The following is a 10464-nucleotide window of genomic DNA, read 5'->3' on the forward strand; positions in this document are numbered from 1 at the left end:
GTCTATCCTGCGTGTGTTGTGTGCATATAATTGGCTACACACATGAAAATATTTTGTATTAGAAAAAAATCTAAAATGTAGCCTACTATGCCCGGCTTTTTCTTTCGGCAAATTATGTAGCATCTGAACGCCTTAATTATATTACACTTTACATTAAACAATAAGAATTAAACACTAATTAATCTAGAGTGATCAAAATACTCACGTTGCCCAAACATTTCTTTTTATTCAGCTTTTCTCTCAAGTTATCTCGCCCCATTTTACTAATCGGCTTTGGATACGTCTATTTTACGCACACGCAAAATTTGCACTTTTGTCTCTTTTTCCCCATGTTTGTTTACATTGTATCATTGTCATACAATAGCATAACTTAAGGCAGTGTTGTTAAGTCTGGTTGAACTTGCGGATACTACTTTTTCTGTGTGGTGTATTATTTTCTGCTACTCCTGTATAAATTATACTAGTGGCAAAGATCGCTCTGCAGAAAGTCTCACTGTCCCGAAAGCTGTATGTGTACTCTTCTTCCCTACAAAAGTCAAACCACTTGAAATTATTGGTGTTAGCAATGAGAGGGAGAGAAACAAGTTTCCCCATTTTAAGAGTTTCTACATTTTACAAGGCACGCGTAACTCCAGTTGCTGTGTATGGAAGGCGAGCTCCCGTCCTTTTCATGTGTTTTTGTCTCATAAGTCTAAACACAAATCATTATCATTACGGCACATTATTTGGGGATACATATTCACAGTAGTGGTAACACTGGCCTATGCACATGCCCTATGCGTATGGCTAGTTTATGCCAATACAATGTTCATCTGTTTGCAGGCGTCTTTTGCCTTGCTGTGGAAGCCATTATGGGTCCAAACAGTGTAATAAATTAGCACGACAGTCTAAGGTGTAGGCCTCTTTTACTTTCATTCTATAATATCCTGGCAAGCAAACATTTGCACGGAACTGTGGTGCAGCAAGTTGCGTTACTAGTCACGTCATTACCAATGGCTACACGTCGCACTTGAAGCATTTGCCCATCACAATAGGCATTTTCATTTGTAATGTAGGTAAAGTATAGGCATATGTTTGTGTATACGTTGTAACCTATTATGCTAGGTGTTATTTTATTCATGTAAGGCAACATCAAATAAGTACTCATCTAAAAAAACATGTAGGCCTAATGTTCTTCTCCAAAATGCACCATGGAAACAGTAGGCTACTAATATCGGTTGCGCGTGTGTTTTTTTTTTTTGAGACCATCGTGTTTTTATTCTCAGTTGATTGTGTTCCTGCAGTGGCTGCAATGGGTTTTCAAGTTCTGTTAGCATGCATGGGGACCCTGTGGTTAAAAATCCTACTGACAAGCACCGCGGCTCAGTAGGCTGCCCAAGACCCTAGTGTTATCGAGGGCCCTTTTTCTGACTCTTGAAACTGTTCACAGCTCAGACAAGCGAGTTTAATAGCCTGGCTTACATCCAATTAAAATGATCTGAGCCATGAGGGGACAATAATGTTATTCCACACGCTCGCCACGTTTAGCGCTTGTTTCTGGGCCGATTTATGTGCAGGGGGCTACGATGGACGTCTAAACTTGACCACTGCCTTGAGAGAGAGAGATTGGAGTCGGCGTTCACTGCTTTTTGATCTTCCTTACATGGATTTCATTTTTGTAGGGTTTAAGAATCAGTCTGTAATTCTCAGTTTTTACTGGTATAGTAAAGAGTGTCGAGGCGTTGCTTAGATTCCGCAGACAGACACATGTCGTAAAGTCTGCTCCCCAACAGTGTTGTTTTCAAACAGAGAATGGGAAATATTTACAACGGCGATTGCGTACTTACAACCCCCGAGACCCGAGCCTATACCACGAAGCCGCACAGCTACATCCTACCTGTGCTAAACTCAGTTTTATTTCGGGCTTTTTCTATTATTCGCCAACATATAGAGAGAAGCTCAGCTCAAAGTGATTGACAACATGAGAAAACGAAACACTCAGCAATTTGGTTGACAAAAATGACTTTATTTGAGGAAGGTCTACTGCTCACTGTCTATCCCCTGGGTCCTATTGCTAGTAGGCTTGGATGATGAGAAATGTTTTGGCATATCGATGTGTCCACAATGCACACAGTAACACATAGACACGCACAGATCACACCATGCACAAGGCCCTCTTCCTCTGATGAAAAGAAAAACATTTAGCATGGCTAAATGAAAACCAGTATGCTCAGCCATTGCCGCAATATCAAACGGCTAAGTGATAGAAAGAAGGTCGCTTAATGGTCATATAGCTAGAGGAGACTGTCCCAGGAAGAAGATATCGTTTTTCATGTCAGGCTATTTGTTTATTAGTGCTACTACTCCCCATGTACAGTTTAAGCACTAGCATCCAATCTAGCACTTTTTCTCCTTCAGTATGACGAGCTAGAAACATTAGGGATATAAATCCTATTTGTAGCCTGCCACACACTTAGTGAAATTATAGACAATTTTGTTTCTCCTCTCTCTCTCCCCATGGCTTATTCACGTTCCCACTTACTTTCACTCAATGCATAAAATAAATACTCAAGGATGGTCAGCGTGTAGTTGTTTTGGGTAGTCGTGGTGAATACCATATAAATAGGCCAGAGATACTCAGTACAAACTGAGAATGTTTTGAAAACAAATTGATTATGGCCGTGAATACAGTTAAAGTTACTATTTTAAGGATAGTCCAATGTTGACAATTTTGTCTCTCCTATATTCTCCCCAAACGTGTGACTACTTGTGTCGCTCTGTTGCTATTTGACGTTTTATGGCAGGCAAGTCGCTTGGAGGATTTTAGTGGTCAAATTCAAGTGCTGTCTGGACAGCTGTCTGCTTTCTTTGTACTTGATTGAAGGCGTCTTACACTTCAACCTTTTATCTGTGGAAAAGGCGGCTTTTGAAGCAACTGTCCGGCGTTAATGCTGCGACCACATACCTTCCAATGAAACGGATACTGACATCAGTCTGTTAGGCCTCTGTTGTAAGCGTGAAATACGTGCGCAATGCACTTGGGCACAATTTCAAAAAAAGAACAAAAAAAAAACACATCGTTGAATTCACGTTGACGCATTTCAAATTTCTGATGCCAATGTCACGGCTATTGTCGAGGCACTACTTTTACTTGTGGACTATTTGATGCTTTTTAGGTACGTTTCATAACTGATATGTACTAAACAAAAATCGTCATACCGACCAATAATTAGATATCGGGAAAGTAGTCAGAATAACTCAAATAAAAACACACCCTAACAAATGTGCATGACTCAATTAGGATATTTGGCAGAAGACAATTGAGTAGAATAAGAGTTATTCTACCATATGGATTCCTCAATAAAAGAGGCTTTCGCGTGAGGCCTTTCATGTCTGCTAGGCCTATTGCTATGAAATACCAAAACACGTGTATAGGAAATGTTATGGCTGGGACGTTTTACTGGCTCGTTTTATCTTGAATGTTAATCAGACAATAAATTCATAAGGATGAAGCGATTAAAGTCACAACAGCAAGTGGCTATCCTACATTTGTGAATTGAAATCGTATTCACACAGTAGGTTGTAAGCTAGCAGACTGCGCACAAATTGTCCTGGACATAGGCTATTCGGTGCGATCTAAAAAAAATCTTCACGTTTAAGACTGGGACTGAGAATCTGCGTTAATGTCTAAAAATAATTGTGCATAGCCAAGCGACAGTAATCGCACACATTCATTTCCACACAGCCCCTCTCCTCATCTGTCTACCTCTTACTTCTAGTGCACCCCCAACACACACACACACACACACACACACACACACACACACACACACACACACACACACACACACACACACCGCGCGCAGACTCGCATACACACATGCACGCAAGGAGAGAGAGAGGGAGAGAGCAGAAGTATGTCCTTGCAGTTGAGCCATATTCATTTAGCAGAATCCAGAGCTGGCTTTGAGTCTGGTTGTTTTCATCATACTTCCATATAAATGACGCCTGTTGAAGTGATGCAAATGCCTGGTGTTACTATTTTAAACCGTGCTAGCAGAATTACTGGCCGTATTATTGTTTCATCTGCTTAAGTCGGGCCCATTTATAAAAGCACTAATCTTATGCGAGGTTAATATATTGCAGTTAGTCACCAAGAGCTTTTAATATAGATAATGAATATGCTTGCAAGGGGCATCCGACTCCGAAACTGAAAAGAGAAGCTTGAGAAATCACTGACCTGCCCTTTATTGGCCTATTTAAAGTCTGTAATTATGTTTTGTTAAATGGCTCGTTAGATGTGTTTAATTGGGATAGAGTATTCTGATATCTCTGTAGGCTACTCCATAGTCATAGTTGGAATATAAAGCAGATACAACTTAATTATTTAATGGAATTCTATTTCGACACGGATGTCGAGTGTCGCTGCTGTGTGGGATGTCGTTATAATACAAACAATAACAGGGAAGGTAAAGAGTTAAGAACAACGTCAAAAAAGACTATGAAGAGGTATAAATAGTATCGCGAGTAAGGGTGTGTAACACACTAGCCTATACTTTGTGGTGTGGTGCGCATGTGCCACAACATATTCATAATTTGATTGAAGTGTTCATGTGTGTACAGCAGAGAAAACGATGCAATGTCTGTCACCAATTTTCATAATGTTCATGCGATCTTTGAAAAGCAGTCGTTTCAGCCTCCTATATCTTACCTAAGTGAACCACTCCTACGCATGTAAGTGTTCCAAATTGATATATGACAATATCTACTTTCGATCACGTGTCTAAGGGTGACTTAGACGGATAGCGCGTCATCTCGCCTTCCCAAATTTTCCCCTTCTGCAGTTCGAATCCAAAACATCTATCTATAGAGCCAGAGAACGGGAGAACGATGTTTAACTCGGTCAATCTGGGCAACTTTTGCTCCCAGACGCGAAAAGACAGGACTTCAGAGTTCGGGGAGCGAGCGGGCTGCGCTTCCAACCTCTACCTCCCTAGCTGCACCTACTATGTGCCTGAATTTTCCGCCGTCTCCTCGTTTCTGCCACAGGCCCCATCACGGCAGATCACCTACCCTTATTCAACGAACCTCTCGCAAGTGCAACCGGTTCGGGACGTATCGTACGGCTTGGATCCCTCGGGTAAATGGCACCATAGAGGAAACTATGCATCCTGCTACTCAGGGGAGGACCTGGTGCACAGAGACTGCCTTCCGCCATCATCCACCATGACAGAAATGCTGATGAAGAACGAGAGCGTGTACAACCATCACCACCACCATCACCACCCGACCTCCAACCACCCGTCAACAGGCTTCTACTCCGGCGTGGGGAAGAACAATGTCCTGCCTCAAGGCTTCGACCGCTTTTTCGAAAGCGCCCACTGCGGAACAGAAAACGGCTCCATGGACAACTGCTCACAGAAGGGGAACGTGGGCAAGGCGGACTCGGCGTCCCAGGCGCCGACTACCCCGCATGGCGCAGCGGACCCGGAAAAAGATCCCGAGGATGAAGAAGAAAACACAAATTCGGGTTCATGCGCCTCTTCCTCGGGCACGAAAGACGACAACAGCGCCAGCAAAAACAGCCACTCCAGTAGGTACCCAAAGCTGTAAATGGGGAAGAAAAAAGGTTAAGGGACTAGCCCGGTGTTTTGTCGGTCAGATTTTATGTGGAGTTTTATAAGCATTCAAAGGATTTTATTATAACCTACAAAGCTCTTTCTTCCAACACGAAGAATTTTTACGATGGGAAAGCGCTTTGGAAAAACGATATGTTACACACAGGCACTGCTATCTTCTAGTCTGTGAAATTTTAAGAGCACGCTATTGTGACAAATGCTAACTTTGATCATGAACTTGCACTGGGCATTTTAAGGGTTGTTTTGCGGGACCGTCGAGGGTAAAATGCAATTGGGCAGAACACTGCTTTTGGCGAAAGGTGTTTTTTTTTTTTTAGCAGCCTGCATGCAAAGTAGCCCCACTGTCTAACTCTCAAATATAACACTGCTTGGGTTCGTGGAAGTGGGTGTTGGATGTAAAAATAACTGCTTGCCCTATTGGTGAATAAATAGCATGCATACTGGCATCAGTGTTGGTCCTCTGTGAAAATTAAATGTGCGTAAGAACACTCTCTTCGTTATTGTTTTACTATAGCTGGAGCTGTGGTGATAAATGCTACAACTGTAATGGATAGTGCCACAACACAATGCAGCTGCCCCTGTCAAAAGCGAATATAGACAACAGCCACTGAGCTATTTAAATGGCCTGTGCAGTGATTTGTAAAAACCTTTATGGGTTAGATATTTAATAGGTGTATCACTTCAAACATTGGGCAGGTTTTCACTCTTTTGAAAAGAAAATTGATTACACAGGCCACAGTCTACAGAAGGGCGCTATTTGTTCTCATTCATCTGTAGCCTATGTGGCGTGTGTGAGTGTGTGTGCGGGTGTGTGCTTTCCAGCCCCAAGCTGCTCATGAACGACTACACTCGCTAGCCCATTTGCTGTTTCTCCCTGAAAATACAAACGCGCGCTCGCACATACACAGACAGACACACATGCACACACATGCACACACACACACTGTCTTGCTCGGCGTTTGTGCTTTTGCACATAGCTTACTCCAAGGTCGAATGAATTAAATCTGTTCTCGCCATTCTAATAAGCAAAATGTGCTGTCAGCCACGGGGTTACTTCGTGGCGTAAAGGTTGTGGTAAGGACCTCCAGTCCATTCATGGCTCACTGGAGCCTGGGCCTTTGTCTGACCGGAATTATTCATATTTCATGTTCCATGCTATTTTCAGTCACTGGATAGGTTGTGATATGGGATGTAGAATAGAGTCGAAAAGGTGTCTCAAGGACTAGATAGTATTGGAATCATCCTGCCATAAGGTGTGGCTTGGAATGTGTGTGCTATAATATTCCTTTTCCAACTAGCTGCAATTATTTTAGTATGCCGTGTGTCGTAAAGATATATTTTAGCCTTGAACGAGGTGTGTTTGTGTGTCACGTCACAACAGTGATGATGTTGACCTTGCTTTCTCTTTCCCCTCTCTCTCTCTCCCTCTGTCTGTCTCCCATGTCTCTGTCTCTGCCTTCTGTCTGGCTTTATTGTTTTTTAAAGGTACCCCACGCACAAGGAAGAAGAGGTGTCCATACAGCAAGTTTCAAATTCGTGAACTTGAGCGAGAGTTCTTCTTTAACGTGTACATCAACAAGGAGAAACGCCTTCAGTTGTCCAGAATGCTTAATCTGACCGACCGGCAAGTCAAAATATGGTTCCAAAACCGCAGGATGAAAGAGAAGAAATTGAGCCGAGACCGCTTGCAGTATTTTTCCGGCAACCCATTATTGTGAGGCGTAATGTTGAATTTAGCGTTGGAAAGTCGTATTCGCCATCATTGATCGTCCAAATGAAATCGTCCTTTGGATGAAGCAAGCGCTGACTTCAGCTAAAAAGCCCTACGTGGTTGAGTGAAGTGACTGAGGGCGGTAAACAAGCTAATCGATTTAAGTTGTTTTTGTCGGCATGTCTTATGCTACATACTTCAAGAACTTACAAAGGTCTTGTCTTGTATTGAAAGATCTTTTAAGTCTTAAGACATGCGATAGCAGAAAGACTGTGGGCTCGCGCCGGCGTTTTTGTCAGAGGGAGAATTTGTGTATAAACCTTGGCCTATGTTAAAGTTGGCATAATGGTTGAAAATATCATTTAAATTCTATGAGAAATTTCACGTTATTTACCATATTGTATGTCTCGACGTTTTCAAAGAGATGTAAAATAAGATCACCGTCTTTTATCAACACGCACCCCTCATGTTTATTTTGTGGATAATTTCTACAAAAATGATGTGTGCAAAAAGGCCAATCCAGCAATGGCCCTCATCACATTCCTGGTAGGAGTGTGATGAAACACGTTTCGCTGTGATGGTGAAGAGACTATGCAAATGTGTAGTTTTGACTGTAAATATGTATTTTAATTTCTTAATTACTTTCTATCATGTTGCCGAATTGCTATTTCTGCAAGAATTGAAAACCTGATTGGAAGAATGTAGGGCTTATTGTTCGGCACCATTGTAAGCTAGTTGTGTTATGCTTGCTGTTTACATGTTATGCGGATGACGGGAGGACAAAAGTCGTTGCATATATGCATCAAAATAAGAATGTATTATACAAAATAAACAAATACGCGATTCTTAAATTAATATCATTCCAGCATGGCTCTACGATGTATTTTTTGACACTGACGTTTTCACACTTTTCATGGCACCAAATGGTCATGTGGATTTCCTTTAGGGGATTCTTATGCGCAGTATAGTCCAGTCCTATTTATTATTGTTTGGAAATAGCCTGTTGAAATCTGCAGGCGTATCATATTGGCCTGTAAGTAACACCCTTAGGCCTCTTGACTGTCAGCATTTAAAATACTTGGATTAAGTCACTCCAGTTTCAAGCAGAGCAAGTAGTGGACGTTAAAAAAAAAGAACGGATTAAATCGTCACCTGCGAACAAATATCTTAACCCCCTCTTCACTAAATGTATGCCCATGGAACAAAGATGAAGAAAAGGGCCTGGTGTAGTTATATTCTGCCCAGCTGCCATTATAGCATATTAACAGTAAAATAACTGTATTCATAACAAACCACTGACATTGCAAAATAAAATAATAAACTAGAAAAACGTTTAGGCCCACACAAGCTCAGCTTTGGTGAAACTTTTAGGGGAGAATAAACTGGGAAACAGGCCCTGTATGGCCTTTAAAATCACTGCATTGCTATTGGCAAGTCGGTCTTCCTCCTTACAAATCACTGATTGTGAAAAGGTTATGCGGTGGATAATATACCCCTACGAGCTTGTAGAAAACAGTTAACAACTATTAGTGGCCATTTTTAATAATTTGTCACAGCAATGGAGCCAATCGCTCAGTCTTAATCAATTGGTGGGTGTTACTTTCTTTTTTTACAGAATGTCTGCAAATAGTTAGTACAGCTTTGTAATGCTGAATTGGTTTTCGTCCAGGTATGACCTACGTGTAAAGGAAACCACATTTGTGTGTGTGTGTGTGTGTGTGTGTGTGTGTGTGTGTGTGTGTGTGTGTGTGTGTGTGTGTGTGTGTGAGAGAGAGAGAGAGAGAGAGAGAGAGAGAGAGAGAGAGAGAGAGAGAGAGAGAGAGAGAGAGAGAGAGAGAGAGGTGGGAGGTGGGCACTAAAGGAAATATCCAGCGGTCATTTGAAAACTCGTCCAGTCTAGACACTGTCGTAAAGACCGAGGCACTAAAAAGCCATTTTTCTCTTAATTGCACCCTCTGACCAGTGAAGTGAGATTCCTTCCGCCGTAAACAAGCACAAGTTGAAAACATTGCGCATTTACAAATGTTGACAGATTTTGCACAAGCACATCCATTAGTCTTAATTGTTGTCATTTGTAATTCAAACTTCAAGATGATCTTGATATTAAAATAGACCTACCCCTACTTATTTAAACGGTAAAGTTGCAGGCTGATTTGACTTCAAGAGGTGGGTGAACAGATTTTTGTGCTGCATGCTTTTAAAATTAGAGCGCACGCACGACAAAAGGTGCTGTTGGGCCTATTTCTGAATACGTACACTGCTATTTCAATCCTTCTCGAGTTCAACTGCTGCTTATATGGTTGCATGCAGAGGAGAGATATTGTCTTTGAACTTCCGTGAAGTCAAGGCCATCACCTTTAACCCGACGCAATAAAGCTCCATCTGAGTGTGGTTTTACCCCCGGAAATCTGGGGACCGAGGGTGCAAGGCAGCCAATCAGAGGCTCTAAAACGAGCCAAGAGGTGGAGGGGCTGTTGAGAAAATGCAATATTGCCTCGGTTAAATTGTGAAACGGTGGCAGGTAATCACCTTTCGACCAGACTATCGGTCCATGATAACGGCATGGACAATAACGAGGGCGTTGACACAACTGAGCGAAACGATTCGATGAACAACAAACCTTTTGAAGAAGAAAAAACATTTCCTCTGCAATATAGGCCTATGCTATCTGTGAAATAATACACTTGTTAGTATTATGGACCTAAACTTTTTTTTCCCATAACCTAGACATTTTTCGGTCATTCTGAGGGATCACCAATGAATGGTCTTTGCGTAGGGTAAAATGCCTATAACCCGAGGAAGCGTTTAGCCGTGGTTGAATTGTATTTCGCTCTCGGTCAGTGTGTCACCAAATGTTCCATCTCTCCTTTCCTCTGGTTGTAAACGTGATATCTCAGAATTGCGTAACAATGTGTCCCGTGTCAAATACTGACTTTATGGTCGCTTGCAACTAGGAGAGTGAAATCAAGTCTAACCACCTTCTCTTGTTTACAAACTTAAGATTTTGCATTGTTACCAGTGTTGTCTTGTAAAGAGCAAGGGATATTTAGTGTTGGGGTTTCATTCAAGGACATTCTGGCCGTATATTTTAAATAGGTAAGTAAATGCACGCACATTTGTAATCCAGCAAGCCTT

At 41.9% G+C, this 10464-nt stretch overlaps 1 protein-coding gene across 1 annotated transcript; it reads left to right on the forward strand.

Moving 5' to 3' along the window:
- Positions 1-4540: 4540 nt before the first annotated feature.
- Positions 4541-8902, forward strand: LOC134463347 (homeobox protein Hox-C11a-like). The gene is made up of 2 exons (XM_063216558.1): positions 4541-5572; positions 7104-8902. The coding sequence occupies exons 1-2, from the start codon at positions 4870-4872 to the stop codon at positions 7334-7336; spliced, it is 936 nt and encodes a 311-aa protein (XP_063072628.1). The 5' UTR covers positions 4541-4869; the 3' UTR covers positions 7337-8902.
- The last annotated feature ends 1562 nt before the right edge of the window (positions 8903-10464 follow it).

This window comes from Engraulis encrasicolus, chromosome 14, assembly GCF_034702125.1.
Source record: "Engraulis encrasicolus isolate BLACKSEA-1 chromosome 14, IST_EnEncr_1.0, whole genome shotgun sequence".
Classification (NCBI taxonomy): Eukaryota; Metazoa; Chordata; class Actinopteri; order Clupeiformes; family Engraulidae; genus Engraulis; species Engraulis encrasicolus.

Coding starts and splice junctions, on each gene's coding strand:
- LOC134463347 (XM_063216558.1), top strand. CDS start 4,870: ATGTTTAACTCGGTCAATCTGGGCAACTTTTGCTCCCAGACGCGAAAA. Junction 5,573..7,103: donor CAGCAAAAACAGCCACTCCA/GTAGGTACCCAA, acceptor TGTTTTTTAAAG/GTACCCCACGCACAAGGAAG.